This window comes from Pseudophryne corroboree, chromosome 7, assembly GCF_028390025.1.
Source record: "Pseudophryne corroboree isolate aPseCor3 chromosome 7, aPseCor3.hap2, whole genome shotgun sequence".
NCBI lineage: Eukaryota > Metazoa > Chordata > Amphibia > Anura > Myobatrachidae > Pseudophryne > Pseudophryne corroboree.
In genome coordinates this window covers 410,977,117-410,996,808 of record NC_086450.1, presented here as the reverse complement: position 1 = coordinate 410,996,808, position 19,692 = coordinate 410,977,117, and the positions used below count along the sequence as shown (strand labels likewise).

Below are 19,692 nucleotides of genomic sequence, written 5' to 3'. Positions count from 1 at the left end.
GTGGGGAGGGTTGATGGGCTTTTATGAAGATGTGAGTCCTAATGGCCCATTTGTAGGTGTGAATTCTGGTACAGAGTCTGATTGGGCGAGGGAGTTAGTCACGACGGGAGAAATCTTGGATGCTGCAGTGAGAGAAGGTGAACTGACGTAAGGTGGTTAGTGTGTGAATGGGGAGGGAGGGAGTGTGAACAGAAATTATGTAGGATTGAGTGGAGTGATCTAAGAGATTGGGGGCGATTCAATTGTTTTATGTGTGCTCAATCTCCCGTCTAAAGTGACGGGAGAACTCGGGGGTGCAGTTCAATTGAGTATTTTGGTTTTTTTTTTGTAATGTGCTTGTTTCGCCCAGATAGACTCTATGTAGCTGTGCAAAATGGCAAAACCCGACCAAAGTGCTGGCATGACGCAAAAAAGTGCAGTTTGGGTGCCCAATCGGTCAGTTTTAGCACATTTTAGCTCGCCACCTCCAGGGGCTGTTCCCGCCCGAAAGGCAAAACAATTGAATTGCTCCATTGGGCAGTCGGCAGTGACAGCAGCCAGTGCAAGCAATTGAATGCTCCCCCCCTTTCCCACCCCCTTGAGTGTGTCAGTACCCTGCTGGTGTGTCACAGCACCCTGCTGCAGTGAGGATGCAAAATTTTAACTTCTAAGTGGATCTGAGGTTGACAGGAATCCTGTGAAGTTACTGGCAGCGGGAGAGTAAATGAGACTGGTGGTAGCCTTAAGAATAGATTGAAGTGGGTTAGAGGAAAGCCAGAAAGGAGAGAGATTCAGTAGTCAAGATGGGAAATTACTAATGCATGAATTAGTTTTAGAGGCATCTACGTTATGAGTCTACTTCTCATGATATTGTTACAGTCCATGATTGTGATAGACTAGGTGTGAGGAGTGAAGTAGTGAGAGTGGAGTATTATGCCCAGACAGCAGATGTGGGGAGAGGAGAAAATGAGTTTCTTTGGGCATACTGGGACATCCAGGAGAGATGGCAGAAGACATGAGAGAGGACGGAGGCAGAGCAGTCAGGGGAGGTGTGGTAGAATGATCTGATGAGAACTCCTGGCAAGGAGGTATAGAGGGAGAAGAGGAGGCCCAGAACAGACCATTGGGGAACACCAACTTGGAAGAGCTTGGCAAGCTGCCACAGTCGCTGGTGGATTCTTATGTTTTCTGCTGAAATGAAGGTGGAGTTCTGTATAAAATGCTGCGTCAATGGAAGACAGTGCAGCATTTATTTTCCTAGTTATTTTAAGAGGAAAGCTAGCAATAGTGTCCTGGATTTACTCTCCAAATCATAGGGCTGTAGTGTAGCCCAGCTCCTCGCGTTCTTGCTAAAGGCAGCATTTTTCAATTGCAAAACACTAAAATCTATATATATCTATGGGGCTAATTCAGACCTGATTGTAGGCGGGGGGTGTCACGTTCAGCAGCTGCCACCCGGAGAGCGACGGGTAGCTCCCTGCCAGTGAGCAGGAGCTGCGCTGGTAGGAAGCTTCTTTTCAGGTACAAAAGCATCGCCGCTGTGCAATGCTTTTGTACTTGTGCGATGGGAGGGGTGGAGGGCCAGACATGCGGGGTGGACTAGCCCTGTGCTGGGCATTCCGCCCCCCGGATGTCAGGGTGGCTGATCGTAGTGCACAGCTGCAATCAGATCTGAATTAGCCCCTATATCTCAACTCATTGAGTTTTTACACCCAAGAGACAGAAATTGCGTGTCTCAGCTTTGCAACACATAGGTTCCCTATGGGATAAATAAATGATCTTTCAATTAATGTCTACAAATTCAGTATAGTACAGTTAGAACATTATTAAAATATAAGGTGTTCATTTAAAATTTGTGTGTGTGTGTGTGTGTATATATATATATATATATATATATATATATATATATATATATATATATATATATATATATATATATATATATACACACACACACACACACACACACACACACACACACACACACACACACACACACACACACACACACACACACACACACACACACACACACACACCATATACCTACCTACAGCCAGCAGTGGAAACATTGGATTGGCTGCTATGGGAAACTTCACCAATCACCTTCAACGTGGCATTTTTTACATTAATTCTATAAAAAGAGTGGTTGCTATGGGAAACCTCCACTGGAACCCTTCATGTCGTACAGCAGAATTAACCCGGAGGTTGGAGAAAGACTAACCTGCTTCCACCCATAATACATTGCACTTTGAAAGATACTGCTTTTCATTTCATGTCACATTGAATGTGAATGTTAGTTGTATCATGGGTGGACAGAATAATGGAGAAATGTGTACCCATTAAAGAACAGAGATATAAAATACCTGTGACTTCTGTGATTTGCTATATAGCATTACTGACACATAATGACAGTAGTTTTAAAATGACATTTCATCTCACACGAGTCATTTAACACAATCATCTGCTTCTATATACCTGGGGTCAAATTAATTACGTACTAATAATGGTCGTGCCTCAGACAGCTGAACCCCTTAGAAGTGTGCAGGAAAAGGAGCGAAGTTTGGCTGCCGTATCAAACCATAACTCGCACAGCCAGGCACGTGGTGATGTCCGGCGGCACATCACTAGAAATGGAATCTGCCCCGTGGGTGTGATATCACACTGATGTACTGAGGACCAGTATTCATGAAGGCCCCTGAAAAATCTCAAGTTGCCGTGAGTTTTGTGTATCGGTGAAATGGCTTACATCAGCCCTTACTGTGGGTTTACACCAGGTGTGGGGAACCTCCGGCCGAAGCAGTTTGGTCCGGCCCACCAGCTTGTGTCAGTGAGACACGCTGCCGCTCAGTCCGGCGGCAGCGTGGCTCAGCTGTCGGAACAGGGAGACAGGGAGGAGAGCGCGGCTGTCGAGTGGGAGCGGAGGCGTGTAGTACGGCAAACCAGCCGCCGGTCCGTGAGCCAATCGGGAGCCGCGGCTGCCGGTCCGCGAGCTCTGATTGGCTCTCGAACCGGCGGCTGGTTTGAAGTACTACACGCCGCCGCTCCCACCCGACAGCCGCGCTCTCCTCCGTGTCCCACGGTAAGCAGCACGGAGGGGAGGGGGGAGGGCATCTGTATACCTGGCACTGTGGGGGCATCTGTATACCTGGCACTGTGGGGGGCATCTGTATACCTGGCACTGTGGGGGGCATCTGTATACCTGGCACTGTGGGGGGCATCTGTATACCTGGCACTGTGGAGGGCATCTGTATACCTGGCACTGTGGGGGGCATCTGTATACCTGGCACTGTGGGGGGCATCTGTATACCTGGCACTGTGGGGGGCATCTGTATACCTGGCACTGTGGGGGGCATCTGTATACCTGGCACTGTGGGGGGCATCTGTATACCTGGCACTGTGGGGGGCATTTGTATACCTGGCACTGTGGGGGGCATTTGTATACCTGGCACTGTGAGGGGCATTTGTATACCTGGCACTGTGAGGGGCAATTGTGGATCTGGCACCGCACTATTGGGGGCATATGTGTATCACGTCCCATTTTAACTGGCCACACCCATTTCTTGGGCGCGTGCGCGCCTCCGGCGCGCGCACACAGTACCTCTAAGGGGCAGACCTACTGGGGGGCAGGGTAATTTTTTAAGTTGAGAATTTTTGTACGGCCCCCGGAGGATTTTATAAATATCCAAATGGCCCTCGGTAGAAAAAAGGTTCCCCACCCCTGGTTTACACCCTTCAGTTCCCGTACATTATCGATGTCCGTGAATATATTGAGTTCATGCGTCAAGTAATGATGCTGTGGTACATGGATTGTGAGAGAAGCCTCATCAATCAGCGTGTGTTTTTAGGTTATTCTTGTACCCTCGCCAAAGAGCACTCTGAACTGTTTGTACTCTGAATAATTGATGGCAGCAATAGTGTGAGGAAGCCGGCCGCAATCGCACGGCAGGGAAGCCTGGCATTTAGTAATAGCTGAAAACTGCCTTCATCAAGATTCCATTTATCAATAATGTAAATCTAATGAATATCCCGTGGGTAATATGGACAGGACAGCTGCAGAATATGCGTGTGTGGGAGATGAACATTATGTACTGGGTTTATTGGATGGGATCCACACTGCCTCAGACTGTAGGAGCTGTTTGAAAACACGCTGATATAAAAGACATAATTTTCTCTAAATGTGACACTTGCTTCAAAGCCAAGGCTTGTGCTAGAATATGTTGTGTAGCCATACACCCTGCTTGAATGCAGAGGAGTAGGAGTAGTATTTGGGTTATTCATTTTACTGTTTATTAAAACGTCTGATTTAACACAGATGTAATTGTCAAAGAATAGAAGTCCAATGACGTCTTTGGATTTATGTTTATTACTTGTCTAATCAACACTAAACCACTGCGGTATAAGTGTGACCGGCATCATATTTTTATAAATCTGAATTTGTCTATGGTATTATGCTGCCTGGTGCCCCAAATGTAATGCGTTTTCTTTCACATCCAGGTATTGACTATAAAACCACTACCATCCTGCTGGACGGCCGGCGCGTCAAGCTCGAGCTGTGGTAAGTCTGGAAACCTTAAGTGCCAACACACCAGTGAATGGCCAAAGTACTTGACCCTAATCTGTTACGGTTTTGTTGGCAGGGACACATCCGGCCAAGGCAGGTTCTGCACCATCTTCCGCTCTTACTCCAGAGGAGCACAGGTAAGGGTCTAACCCTCTTGCTACTGGTTTCTATGGTGCAGCCGGTGACTGGTAACCTTGAAATAATTTCTGTAGAAATGCGTGATATTTGGTGGTGAAGCCTTAGGAAAGCTCACACACGCTGCAGTTACGTTTGCTGCAAAGCACAATATTAACTGTAAAATCAGGGTCTTGTTGCGCACACTTCTTCCTCTTGCTGGTTGCCTGCACAGTTAAAAAGACAATCTTATATAGCGCAGCATATACCATTACGCTTTACAATTGGAACAACAGTAAAAGAACAAAACTGGGTAAAAACAGACAGACATAGAGGTAGGAAGGCCCTGCTCACAAGCTTACAATATATAGGGAAACGGGCCTTGATACACAATAAGATAGGTGCTACTTATTGCATAATGATTCACCAGATTGCAAAGGTTCTTAATGGGCTGTATGATAGGGTCACCCAGCAATGTTGGCCAAGGGTCAGGAGGGTGTGAAAGTGAAGAAAGACAAAACATATTAGGTTATGTGTGGACTGTACAGAGGGTATGTACTTAGATAGGGAGACATTGAAGGTTATGTGGGTTGGTCCGGAATCTGATAAGCTTGTCTGAAGAGGTGAGTTTTCTGGGAACGCTTGAAGGTTTGGAGACTAGAGGTGAGTCTTATTATGCGTGGTAGGGCATTTTACAGAGTGTGCAGCCCGAAAAAAGTCCTGTAATTTTGAGTGTGAGCAAGTAATGCATGTGGATGCATGACGCAGATCTTGTGCAGAGTGGAGAGGTCGAGTAGGGAGATAGTGTAAAGGTGGGTACACACTGATAGATATATCTGTAGATCAATTGATCTGCAGATATATCTATGGACGGATTGGGCAGTGTGCTGTGCATACACACTGCCCGATCCGTCGGGGACTGACGTCATGAACTGGGTGGGCGTGTACACACGCCTGCCCAGTTCAGCTGTCAAACGCCGCCGGCCGCCGCAGCATGTGTAAGGGCGGCCGGCTGGTTGCCCGTACACACACAGCGATGCGCCAGTATATCAGTAGATATATTGGCTGTGCTGCGGGGCCTACGCGATATGTCTGTGAACAACTGAGTTCACAGACATATCGCTCGTACACACTGGTCGACGGACCCGCGATATATTGGCCGTTCAATAGAACGCCCAATATATCGGCCAGTGTGTACCCACCTTAAGATGAGTGAAGAGATGTATGTTTGTGCAGTTTGGTTAATGGCCTTGTTTGTTAGTAAAAGTATTTTATATTGAGTATGGTAGAATACCGGTAACCAATGGAGGGACTGACAGAGTGGGTCCGTATTAACGTCTGACTAGAAAAATCAGCCTCATAGCTGCATTCAAAATGGATTGTAGTGTTGACGGCCTATTTTTGGGAAGACAAGTAAGAAGACTATTGCAATAATCAATGCGGGATATAATGGGAGCATGGATTAGTTTTCTCAGTGTCCTGTGTAAGATATGGTCGTATTTTGGATATGTTTCTAATAGGCCCTACACACATGGCGACTGGCCGCCGAGCTGCCCTACGGCCGATACGGCCATGGCACGACCCGACGGCAGAGGATATGACGGGGGGAGTGAAGTGCTAATATGGACGTGATTGTCCATATTGGCCTGCAGGTATGAACGAGCCGACACCAACGATGAACGAGTGTGGGGGCCGCGCCTCGTTCATCGTTGGTGCCTACACACTGTAAGATATGAACGATATCTCGTACATTAATGAAAGATCGTTCATATCTTTCGGTGGTATCGGCAAGTGTGTAGGGCCCATTAGATGTATGTAACATAATTTGGAGACAGATTGAATGTGGGGAGCAAAGGACAATTTAGAGTCAAGACTGACACCTAGGCAGGCATTACATTATACTATTCTTCTACTGTATATCACACTGCAGTATACGTTATGCTACAAATAGGCAGAAGCAGGGTTGCATTAAGGGACCGAACTTCCCCCCCAGAAGTACTGTAAGGACCTGCATTATAGTTGTTTGTGGTACGCCCATCTTCTACACCAGGGCTGGCCAAACCAGTCCTCGAGATCTACCAACAGGACACATTTTCCAGACCACCTAGCTGGTGCACAGGTGTAGTCATTACTAATTAAGATGTGCTGCATTCATTCCTAACTGACAATTTCTACAGATCTCCAGGAGGCTTGGAAAACATGAACTGTTGGTAGATCTCGAGGACCGGTTTGGCCAGCCCTGTTCTACACATTGCAATTAATGCTTTTCTCTAACGTCCTAAGTGGATGCTGGGGACTCCGTAAGGACCATGGGGAATAGCGGCTCCGCAGGAGACTGGGCACAAAAGTAAAAGCTTTAGGACTACCTGGTGTGCACTGGCTCCTCCCCCCATGACCCTCCTCCAAGCCTCAGTTAGATTTTTGTGCCCGAACGAGAAGGGTGCACACTAGGTGGCTCTCCTGAGCTGCTTAGTGAAAAGTTTAGTTTTAGGTTTTTTTATGTTCAGTGAGGCCTGCTGGCAACAGGCTCACTGCATCGAGGGACTAAGGGGAGAAGAAGCGAACTCACCTGCGTGCAGAGTGGATTGGGCTTCTTAGGCTACTGGACATTAGCTCCAGAGGGACGATCACAGGCCCAGCCATGGATGGGTCCCAGAGCCGCGCCGCCGGCCCCCTTACAGAGCCAGAAGACAGAAGAGGTCCGGAAAATCGGCGGCAGAAGACGTCCTGTCTTCAACAAGGTAGCGCACAGCACTGCAGCTGTGCGCCATTGCTCTCAGCACACTTCACACTCCGGTCACTGAGGGTGCAGGGCGCTGGGGGGGGGCGCCCTGACACGCAATAAAACACCTTGGATGGCAAAAAATGCATCACATATAGCTCCTGGGCTATATGGATGAATTTAACCCCTGCCAAAATACATAGAAAAACGGGAGATAGGCTCCGCCCCCTTATCGGCGGCCTTATCTCCTCAGCACACTGGCGCCATTTTCCCTCACAGCTCCGTTGGAGGGAAGCTCCCTGGCTCTCCCCTGCAGTCACTACACTACAGAAAGGGTTAAAAAAGAGAGGGGGGGCACTAATTATGCGCAGTATTAAAGATACAGCAGCTATAAAGGGAAAAACACTTATATAAGGTTATCCCTGTATATATATAGCGCTCTGGTGTGTGCTGGCAAACTCTCCCTCTGTCTCCCCAAAGGGCTAGTGGGGTCCTGTCCTCTATCAGAGCATTCCCTGTGTGTGTGCTGTATGTCGGTACGTTTGTGTCGACATGTATGAGGAGAAAAATGATGTGGAGACGGAGCAGATTGCCTGTAATAGTGATGTCACCCCCTAGGGGGTCGACACCTGAGTGGATGAGCTGTTGGAAGGAATTACGTAACAGTGTCGGCTCTGTATAAAAGACAGTGGTTGACATGAGACAGCCGGCTACTCAGCTTGTGCCTGTCCAGACATCTCATAGGCCGTCAGGGGCTCTAAAGCGCCCGTTACCTCAGATGGCAGTTATAGACGCCGACACGGATACTGACTCCAGTGTCGACGGTGAAGAGACAAATGTGACTTCCAGTAGGGCCACACGTTACATGATTGAGGCAATGAAAAATGTTTTACACATTTCTGATAATACGAGTACCACCAAAAAGGGGTATTATGTTCGGTGAGGAAAAACTACCTGTAGTTTTCCTGAATCTGAGAAATTAAATGAGGTGTGTGATGATGCGTGGTTTTCCCCCGATAACTGATAATTTCTAAAATGTTATTGGCATTATATCCTTTCCCGCCATAGGTTAGGGTGCGTTGGGAAACACCCCCTAGGGTGGATAAAGCGCTCACACGCTTGTAAGAACAAGGACTCTACCCTCTCCTGAGATGGCCGCCCTTAAGGATCCTGCTGATAGAAAGCAGGAGGGCAACCTAAAAGGTATTTACACACATACTGGTGTTATACTGCGACCAGCAATCGCCTCAGCCTGGATGTGCAGTGCTGGGTTGGCGTGGTCGGATTCCCTGACTGAAAATATTGATACCCTAGATAGGGACAGTATATTATTGCCTATAGAGCATTTAAAAGATGCATTTCTATATATGCGTGATGCACAGCGGAATATTTGCCGACTGGCATCAAGTCTAAGTGCGTTGTCCATTTCTAACAGTAGAGGGTTATGGACACGACAGTGGTCAGGTGATGCGGATTCCAAACGGCATTTGGAAGTATTGCCTTATTAAGGGGAGGAGTTATTTGGGGTCGGTCTTTCAGACCTGGTGGCCATGGCAACAGCTGGGAAATCCACGTTTGTACCCCAGGTCGCCTCTCAACATGAGAAGACGCCGTATTATCAGGCGCAGTCTTTTCGTGGGGAAGCGGGCAAAAAGTTCCTCATTTCTGCCCCGTGACAGAGGGAGAGGAAAAAGGCTGCAGAAATCAGCCAGTTCCTAGGAACAGAAACTCTCTCCCGCCTCTGCCAAGCCCTCAGTATGACGCTGGGGCTTTACAAGCAGAATCAGGCACGGTGGGGGCCCGTCTCAATGAATTTCAGCGCGCAGTGGGCTCACTCGCAAGTAGACCCCTGGATCCTTCAGGTGTTATCTCAGGGGTACAAATTGGAATTCGAGACGTCTCCCCCTCGCCGTTTCCTAAAGTCGGCTTTACCGATGTCTCCTTCTGACAGGGAGACAGTTTTGGAAGCCATTCACAAGCTGTATTCCCAGCAGGTGATAATCATAGGTACCCCTCCTGCAACAGGGAACGGGGTATTATTCCACACTGTTGTGGTACCGAAGCCGGACGGCTCGGTGAGACCGATTCTAAATCTAAAATCTTTGAACACTTACATACAGAGGTTCAAATTCAAGATGGAGTCACTCAGAGCAGTGATTGCGAACCTGGAAGAAGAGGACTACATGATGTCTCGGGACATCAAGGATGCTTACCTTCATGTCCAAATTTACCCTTCTCACCAAGGGTACCTCAGGTTTATGGTACAGAACTGTCACTATCAGTTTCAGACGCTGCCGTATGGATGGTCCACGGCACCCCGGGTCTTTACCAAGGTAATGGCCGAAATGATGATACTCCTTCGAAGGAAGGGAATTTTAGTTATCCCTTACTTGGATGATTCCCTGATAAGGGTAAGATCCAGGGAACAGTTGGAGGTCGGTGTAGCACTATCTCAGGTAGTGTTGCGGCAGCACGATTGAATTCTCAATATTCCAAAATCGCAGCTGATTCCGACGACTCGTCTTCTGTTCTTAGGGATGATCCTGGACACAGTTCAGAAAAAGGTGTTTCTCCCGGAGGAGAAAGTCGGGGAGTTATCCGAGCTAGTCGGGAACCTCCTATAACCGAGCCAAGTCTCAGTACATCAATGAGATGGTTCTGGGAAAAATGGTGGCTTCCTATGAAGCAATCCCGTGCGGCAGATTCCACGCAAGAACTTTCCAGTGGGACCTGCTGGACAAATGGTCCGGGTCGCATCTTCAGATGCATCAGCGGATAACCCTGTCACCAAGCACAAGGGTGTCTCTCCTGTGGTGGTTGCAGAGTGCTCATCTTCTAGAGGGCCGCACATTCAGGACTGGGTCCTGGTGACCACGGATGTCAGCCTGCGAGGCTGGGGAGCAGTCACACAGGGAAGGAATTTCCAGAGCTTATGGTCAAGCCTGGAGACATCACTTCACATAAATATCCTGAAGCTAAGGGCCATTTACAATGCTCTAAGCTCAGCAAGACCTCTGCTTCAAGGTCACCCGGAGTTGATCCATTCGGACAACATCACGGCAGTCACCCACGTAAACAGACAGGGTGACACAAGAAGCAGAAGGGCAATGGCAGAAGCTGCAAGGATTCTTCGCTGGGCGGAAAATCATGTAATAGCACTGTCAGCAGTATTCATTCCGGGAGTGGACGACCTCCACCCGGGAGAGTGGGGACTTCACCCAGAAGTCTTCCACATGTTTATAAAACTCGACAAGTATTGTGCCAGGTCAAGGGACCCTCAGGCAATAGCTGTAGACGCTCTGGTAACACAGTGGGTGTACCAGTCAGTGTATGTGTTCCATCCTCTGCCTCTCATAACCAAGGTACTGAGAATTATAAGATGGAAGGAGTAAGCACTATATTTGTGGCTCCGGATTGGCCAAGAAGGACTTGGTAACCGGAACTTCAAGAGAAGCTCACGGAGGATCCGTGGCCTCTACCTCTAAGAAGGGACCTGCTCCAGCAAGGACCCTGTCTGTTCCAAGACTTACCGCGGCTGCGTTTAACGGCAGGGCGGTTGAACGCCGGATCCTGAAGGAAAAAGGCATTCCGGATGAAGTCATCCCTATCCTGATCAAAGCCAGGAAAGATATAACCGCAAAACATTATCACCGCATTTGGCGAAAATATGTTGCGTGGTGCGAGGCCAGTAAGGCCCCGACGGAGGAATTTTCAACTAGTTCGATTCCTACATTTCCTGCAAACAGGAGTGTCTATGGGCCTGAAATGGAGGTCCATTAAGGTTCAAATTTCGGCCCTGTCAATTTTCTTCCAAAAAGAACTAGCTTCAGTCCCTGAAATTCAGACGTTTGTGAAAGGGGTACTGTATATACAGCCTCCTTTTGTGCCTCCAGTGGCACCTTGGGATCTAAATGTAGTTTTTGGGTTCCAAAAGTCACATTGGTTTGAACCACTTAAGTATGTGGAGTTAAAATATCTCACATGGAAAGTGGTCATGCTGTTGGCCCTGGCCTGGGCCAGGTGCGTGTCAGAATTGGCCGCTTTATCCTGAAAAAGCCCTCATCTGATTTTCCATTCGGACAGGGCGGAATTGAGGACTTGTCCTCAGTTTCTCCCTAAGGTGGTTTTCAGCGTTTCACCTGAATCAACCTATTGTGGTGCCTGCGGCTACTAGGGACTTGGAGGACTCCAAGTTGCTGGACGTTGTCAGAGCCCTGGAAATATAGGTTTCCAGGACGGCTGGAGTCAGAAAATCTGACTCGTTGTTTATTCTGTATGCACCCAACAAGCTGGGTGCTCCTGCTTCTAAGCAGACTATTGCTCGTTGGATTTGTAGTACAATTCAGCTTGCACATTCTGTGGCAGGCCTGCCACAGCCAAAATCTGTAAAAGCCCATTCCACAAGGAAGGTGGGCTCATCTTGGGCGGCTGCCCGAGGGGTCTCGGCTTTACAACTTTGCCGAGCAGCTACTTGGTCAGGAGCAAATACGTTTGTAAAATTCTACAAATTTGATACCCTGGCTGAGGAGGACCTGGAGTTCTCTCATTTGGTGCTGCAGAGTCATCCGCACTCTCCCGCCCGTTTGAGAGCTTTGGTATAATCCCCATGGTCCTTACGGAGTCCCCAGCATCCACTTAGGACGTTAGAGAAAATAAGAATTTACTTACCGATAATTCTATTTCTCGTAGTCCGTAGTGGATGCTGGGCGCCCATCCCAAGTGCGGATTGTCTGCAATACTGGTACATAGTTATTGTTACCAAAAAATCGGGTTATTATTGTTGTGAGCCATCTTTTCAGAGGCTCCTTCTGTTATCATGCTGTTAACTGGGTTCAGATCACTGGTTGTACGGTGTGATTGGTGTGGCTGGTATGAGTTTTACCCGGGATTCAAAATCCTTCCTTATTGTGTACGCTCGTCCGGGCACAGTATCCTAACTGAGGCTTGGAGGAGGGTCATAGGGGGAGGAGCCAGTGCACACCAGGTAGTCCTAAAACTTTTACTTTTGTGCCCAGTCTCCTGCGGAGCCGCTATTCCCCATGGTCCTTACGGAGTCCCCAGCATCCACTACGGACTACGAGAAATAGAATTATCGGTAAGTAAATTCTTATTATTTATGTTACAGAATTACACTGTAGTACAAGTTAGCAGTAATTAGGCCATCCAGCTTGAACAGAGCTCACTATTTGCTGTCCAGGTGCTCTTTTGGTTCCCTTAGTAATTGCATGGGCAGGTAGTATAAGCTGTTTAGTTTGTTAGTTCTTTGTCCAACGTAGCCAGCAAGGCGTCTATATCAGTCTCCATTCGCCAGTTTTGTCTCTCACAAAATTTTGAATAAATACGTCTGTGTGTGGCAGGCTGGCGCAATGGTAGCAGGAGGTCTGGCAAGGTGGCTATACCAGCAAGATGCCGGCTGTCCTGAAGTTATACAACCGCAGTGTGTTCTCAGTTTCCTCCTACACTGCGGCACAGATGGCACTATTCTCCTGTGGCAAGCGTAGCAAGCTATATCCATGAATGGCCGCTGAGACTACACTGTACATTATATGTATTCCCCTGGACTAATGTGATAAATGCTGTCTTCTATTGCAGGGAATCCTCTTAGTTTACGACATCACCAACCGTTGGTCCTTTGATGGAATTGACCGCTGGATCAAAGAGATAGATGAGGTATACTCTTACAGCTGGGTCTGGGTTATGATGTGACGCTACAGATCAACAGAGAGGAGAATAACTTGTTCAAGTCTTTAGAGATCTTTCTCTGGTAGTCTTTGTATAGCATACAAGTATAACAATAGTAAAAGATTATAGAGGTGGTTTTCCTCAACTGTAATACAGATATTATGATTCTGTGTAGTTAAATATTAATGAAATTTATATGGTCAAATAAAATATTTTTCGGAATTTATATGGTCAAATAAAATCTTAAATTCCTACAAGTTACATAGAAACAGAATTTGACGGCAGATAAGAACCACTTGTCTCATCTATTCGCAGCCCAGTGAACTGTCATTTTAGTTGTAGTGTCTTCAGTTCCGCATTAGTGGAAGTTACAGCCATTTCTCATCTTCTCAGCATGCCCCAGGGGTACCGCGTATACTGGTGGGGAATAGACTACATCTGGCTTTCAAGAGGCAAGTGCCCACAGAGCAGGCCCGAGCGTACGCAGAGAAGAACGGAATGACTTTTTTCGAGGTCAGCCCACTCTGTAACTTTAATGTTACGGAGTCCTTCACAGAACTGTCTCGCATCGTCCTCATGAGGCACGGGATGGAAAAGATCTGGAGGCCAAATAGGGGTGAGTGTCTGCAGTGACAAGTGGTGGCGATATGGTGGGAACGGATTTAGGCAGTGTTTTTGTTGGGTTTTTTTTATAACCTATTGTGGTTAACTGGAAAGATTGGGAAGGGTTTCTGTGAGGCGTGATGGCCGCCTAAGTCTTACTGGAATGTTTGTAATCCTTTCTTTTTCCCCCTCAGTATTCAGCTTGCAAGATCTATGCTGCCGAGCTATTGTGTCCTGCACGCCTGTGCATCTCATCGACAAGCTACCCCTGCCAGTGGCCATCAAAAGCCACCTCAAATCCTTCTCCATGGCCAATGGGATGAACGCTGTGATGATGCATGGACGTTCCTACTCTGTGGCTGGTGGGAGTGGCGGAGCAACGGGAGGGGGTGGGGGAAGCAAAGGAAACAGCCTAAAACGTTCAAAATCCATTCGCCCACCTCAGAGTCCCCCTCAGAACTGCTCAAAAAGCAACTGTAAGATCTCCTAGCACGGGGTGAGGAAGCCGTGGAGCTGCTAGTGGCATTAACAACAGTCAATTGACAGCCAAGTGAGGTGTCCTGTTGGATAAGCTGCTGTGAGAGTCATACAAAATGGCATCTGCATGGACCTAGTTGCCTTTTTTTTTTTTTTTTACTTCTTGACTGGAGTAGATGACCATGGATGAGGGCATCCATCAGCGCCTCACTCAATGTCTGACTTTGTCTACGCCTAACCAATCCTAATTTTTCCAAGGATTCAACATTGCATAACGGACTTTACTCACTACTACTTCCCCCAAGGGCAGACGTGTGCTAAAGGAACTCCCTTACCTCCTCCTTTATTTATAAAGAAGTATATATTAATGGACGCTTCACTTTTTGTTTTTTTTGTTTTGTTTTTTAAGTCGATAAAATATCCGACAATGCAACACTTATGTATTTGGCTGTAAATAATTATTGTTCTTGCATACCCTTATAGCAGGGTCCAAACAGCATTTTACTAATGTTCTGGAATATACTGCATTGCCTCAGTCATATTTAGGTTTAATCGTAGACTCAATGTTAACAGGTGTGTGTAAAATATATATGTATATTAATAACGCACTCCCTATAGTAAAGGATATGGATGTTCGAAATCACTGAGGAGTTCATGTAAACCTTGTGTTGTGGGCAGAGTGTTGCATAGGTAAATGAAATCCAAGATGGCTTCTATTACCCATATACTTTACAGTAGGGAGTGCAGTGTTCAATAGGAAATCTTGTGTATTATGAGGAACAATGAAGTGATATTAGAACTCACTGTTTATACACTGTATTTACAGGTGTTTATAGCATCACTTTTGTGTTATATAGTAATAACTCACACCAGTGATCCGAGGCTCTATGTTGAACCTACTCTTCCTCTTTGGGCACAAAATGGCCTCCCAGCAGAGCTCAAAATGGCATCCTGACCACATTGCTGGAGAAAGCATGATTTTGGGACCATGTCAAAAAAAAAAAAAAAAAATCTACCTCAGTATTTTTGGATCATTTTTTTATTTTTATTTTGTCTTTTACAAAAAATAAAAATATAAATTTCTGAAGTGCGACTGCCATTTTCATTTAATATTTCACACACCCTGTTGATTTTGTGACTACCTCTCCCCACTGTAAAGCACATTGTTAGACACCAGACGGTGTGAATCTTGGCAACTCAGCAATAACTTTGATACCGTTTGTAATCTGATCCTCTAGCACTGAACATGGGAACACGGATAGTTCTTCCTTTGATAGGAATATTGGTGTGCACGTCGAAAAATGGAGTTATAAATCAGGTTACAGGGTGATAACATGGAGGTGCTTATCTGTTTCTCTACCTAGCTACGCCTCACATTTATTTAGTAATTAGTACATCAATACTGCGGCCTGTCTATGACGCATGTTGCTGACAAAAGGACCAGTATAGCAACAGTTGAGAAATCAGGCTTTTACTTGGTGTTACCCTTCCACCGTCACCTTACCCACCTGTCAGCCATAATTATCAAACTGAAACTATGAATTTGGTTATTAGTTGTTTCTTGATAAAAATTGCTATGTTGCTTGGAGTAACCGCCAAAACATATGTATAATTTGTATATGCCAAAATCCAGTGATTAATGTTATAGTCTCTAATGAATGGGTATCCATGCCCTGTTCTGTGACTCAGGACCTGAATGAAAGTGCAGACTGTTCATTTGTGAATAGATGAAGCATACACCATTAAAGTGTGCCTGTTACACATGGCGGAAGCTGCCATTTTGTAAGAGGGATCCATCCACTTGTATGCAGGGATGTTGCAGATTACTAGCCAAGTGATAGTACAGCCTGGGTTCTGAATGTCTAGATAAGTGATCATTGGGAATCTAGCAGATATTGCATCAATCTTACAAAATGGCCGTCTCCACTGGTTTACCCATGTGACATAAACTTTCATCTATATTTATAGACTTTTTCCTCATCTCTAACATTCTCGGGATATTTGTGTCTCTCTTATGAAAAAGCTGCTATATAGAATCGCAAATCTACATGTTAAGCGTTTTCAATGACTGATGTTTATGTTTTAGAATTATTCAAGTGCTCCAATCATTGTTGACACTTTATCGTTCAATATTATAAAACTACCTATGTGACTGTCCTCTTACTGTTGCATTTTGCTTTATTTTATTTTTTTAACTGCCTCCCAATTTTGTGGAATTTTTTTGGACTGTTTAGGAGTTTATTAAAGGTGTTCTGTTGGGGGAGGGGTGGTAGGAATTTATTGGTCATTTTTGTTTCTTTACATTTTTAAGTGTCTGGTCATGTATACTTACAACAGTATTTGAAAACACTAAAAGATACATGCATGATCCTTCAGTAAAATGAGCAGGTTACCCCTCTTGTCCCTTTCTTTTTGTCTTTACTTCCTGCACCACCTCTATACTTAAAGGGGTATCCAGACTCTAGGTTGACATGAGTTTTTCACTTTTTTTTTTTCTTCATTTTTTGAACTTTTTCATATTTTACGATCCACGTGGACTACAGTTGGGAACGGCAACCCGTGCCGAGCGCAGCGGTAGCGAAGCAAGGCACCTTGCCCGAAGCATGGCGAGCCATGTGGGGGGACACGGTGCAGTAATTGGGGTTCCCCATCACTTTATGAAGAAAACACCAAAAAAACACTCATGTTGACCTTTTTCCGTGTCGACCTAATGTGTGTTGACCTAGACACTGTTGACCCCGAGTCCTATACCCACTCAAAGGGATAGGGGGGAACACATCAAGTGGGTTATTGGTACCTGAAGGATGCGGTTACTGCCTGATTCTGACCTCATGACATACCTGTTTTTTTTTTTGTTTTTTTTTTGTGTTTTGGGGTTCAATTCAATTTGCTGACAGTTGAATAGCGCCGGGAATTAGCTCACGTCTCTATTCAATTCTGCTCATGTTAAGTCGGCGAATGCCCATTCTCCCAGACTTAACAGGTTGATTTGTCGGGAGAACGGGCATTCTCCGACTTAACTGCCCGGTGCGATGCAGATTCCCGACAGAATCAGCTTCGCGCCGGCCGCGCGCTACCACTGTTGTCGGATATCTGCTCTCACCCCCCCCAGGGGTGCGAGTGGAATTCCCGACCATTAAGTGTCATATGGCGCTGTATTGAGTAGCGCCGGGAGCTAATTCCCGGCGCTATTCAACTGTCAGCAAATTGAATTGACACCTTTTTTTTTTTTTTTTAACCACCATGTTGGAAAGTATACAATTTTTATTTTAATGAGTGTGTCCACTGTTAACAGGTTTAGGCAGCCTGTGCCTCTCTAGTGGTTGTGGAAGTACAAGTCCTAACATGCCTGGCCAACCAGAGACTGGAGACTCCCTGAGGGCTACATCTGATCTATATGTATTGGAGATTTGGTGTATATAAGTTTCATTGAGCAAACAGGCAGGAAATGAGGTTGTGTCAGGATGGTTTTCTCTGTTCTTTTAGAAATCCATGCTTCAAGCATTCCTGTCTGAATGGTTTGCTTTCGGCTGAACTCGCCAACTGTGAAATCCTGAAATAATTATTTTTTTTCTAAATAAATTAAAATTCCTTTAGTAAAATGTAAGTTTTTGTGTATTTTGTACATTTCATTTGGACACACGCACATACACATGCTGTTGCTTTAGTATGTGGTCAGTGTACAAGGTCGAGAAACTACTGAAATAATAGACAACTGTGAGTACATGAGAATTGCAAAGTATACTGAAATTAGAATTACATAGAGCTGATTCCTGAATGTGTTAGGGAGCTACCTTCCGCCATCCTTAGTGCTATGTATAAAATTCTGGTTATGTTCAATTGCCTACCATGACAGAAGAACAGGAGTACACCACTTTGAGAATGGAGATTGGGGGAATATTTGGTGTGAGCGGCAGGAAGGCAGTGTCGGTGTGTCAGCAAGAGTATTTGGTGTGTGAGCGACAGGAAGGCAGTGCCGGGGGTGTGAGTGATAGGAAGGCAGTGCCGGGGGTGTGAGTGATAGGAAGGCAGTGCCGGGGGTGTGAGCGATAGGAAGGCAGTGCCGGGGGTGTGAGCGACAGGAAGGCAGTGTCTGTGTGGGAGCGACAAGAAGGCAGTGCTGGTGGGGAAGTGAGAGTATTTGGTGTGCGCGACAGGAAGGCAGTGTCTGTGTGTGAGCGACAGGAAGGCAGTGCCGGTGTGGAAGTGAGAGTATTTGGTGTGAGCGCCAGGAAGGCAGTGCCAGTGTGTGAGTGACAGGAAGGCAGTGCCTGTGTGGAAGCAAGAGTATTTGGTGTGAGCATCAGGAAGGCAGTTACCGGTGTGTGAGTGACAGGAAGGCAGTGCCGGTGTGGAAGTGAGTATTTGGTGTGAGTGACAGGAAGCAGTGCCGTGGTGGAAGTGAGAGTATTTGGTGTGAGCGTCAGGAAAGGCAGTGTCGGTATGAGTGACAGGAAGGCAGTGCCAGGGTGGAAGTGAGAGTATTTGGTGTGAGTGACAGGAAGCAGTGCCGTGGTGGAATTGAGTATTTGGTGTGAGTGACCGTAAGGCAGTGCCGGTGTGGAAGTGAGAGTATTTGTTGTGATTGACAGGAAGGCAGTATCTGTGTGTGAGCGTCAGGAAGGCAGTGCCAGTGTGTGAGTGACAGGAAGGCAGTGTCGGTGTGTGAGTGACAGGAAGGCAGTGCCGGTGTGGAAGTGAGAGTATTTGGTGTGAGCGTCAGGAAGGCAGTGTCAGTGTGTGAGCGACAGGAAGGCAGTGCCGGTGTGGAAGTGAGAGTATTTGGTGTGAGCGTCAGGAAGGCAGGGTCTGTGTGGAAGTAAGAGCATTTGGTGTGAGTGACAGGAAGGCAGTGTTGGTGTGAGAGCGTCAGGAAGGCAGTGTTGGTGTGAGAGCGTCAGGAAGGCAGTGTCGGTGTCTGAGCGTCAGGAAGGCAGTGTCTGTGTCTGAGCGTCAGGAAGGCAGTGTCGGTGTGGAGGTGAGAGTATTTGTTGTGAGTGACAGGAAGGCAGTGTTGGTGTGAGAGCGTCAGGAAGGCAGTGTTGGTGTGAGAGCGTCAGGAAGGCAGTGTTGGTGTGAGAGCGTCAGGAAGGCAGTGTCGGTGTCTGAGCGTCAGGAAGGCTGTGTCTGTGTCTGAGCGTCAGGAAGGCAGTGTCGGTGTGGAGGTGAGAGTATTTGGTGTGAGTGCCAGGAAGGCAGTGCCAGTGTGTGAGTGACAGGAAGGCAGTGCCTGTGTGGAAGCAAGAGTATTTGGTGTGAGCATCAGGAAGGCAGTTACCGGTGTGTGAGTGACAGGAAGGCAGTGCTGGTGTGGAAGTGAGTATTTGGTGTGAGTGACAGGAAGCAGTGCTGGTGTGGAAGTGCGAGTATTTGGTGTAAGTGGCAGGAAAGGCAGTGCCAGTGTGTGAGTGACAGGAAGGCAGTGCCAGTGTGGAAGTGAGAGCATTTGGTGTGAGTGACAGGAAGGCAGTGTTGGTGTGAGAGCGTCAGGAAGGCAGTGTTGGTGTGAGAGCGTCAGGAAGGCAGTGTCGGTGTGTGAGCGTCAGGAAGG

At 46.8% G+C, this 19,692-nt stretch overlaps 1 protein-coding gene across 4 annotated transcripts in view; it reads left to right on the top strand.

Annotated features, from left to right (window-relative positions):
- The window catches only part of RAB40C (RAB40C, member RAS oncogene family), a 33,954-nt gene extending 16,211 nt beyond the window's left edge, over positions 1–17,743 (top strand). For all 4 annotated transcript variants that reach the window (XM_063934696.1, XM_063934699.1, XM_063934698.1 and 1 more), the window contains exons 3-7: positions 4,477–4,537; positions 4,620–4,680; positions 12,972–13,049; positions 13,455–13,677; positions 13,859–17,743. In XM_063934696.1, coding sequence (XP_063790766.1) covers positions 4,477–4,537; positions 4,620–4,680; positions 12,972–13,049; positions 13,455–13,677; positions 13,859–14,154 — 719 coding nt within the window. In that variant the 3' untranslated portion in view covers positions 14,155–17,743. The remainder of the gene's footprint in view (positions 1–4,476; positions 4,538–4,619; positions 4,681–12,971; positions 13,050–13,454; positions 13,678–13,858) is intronic.
- The last annotated feature ends 1,949 nt before the right edge of the window (positions 17,744–19,692 follow it).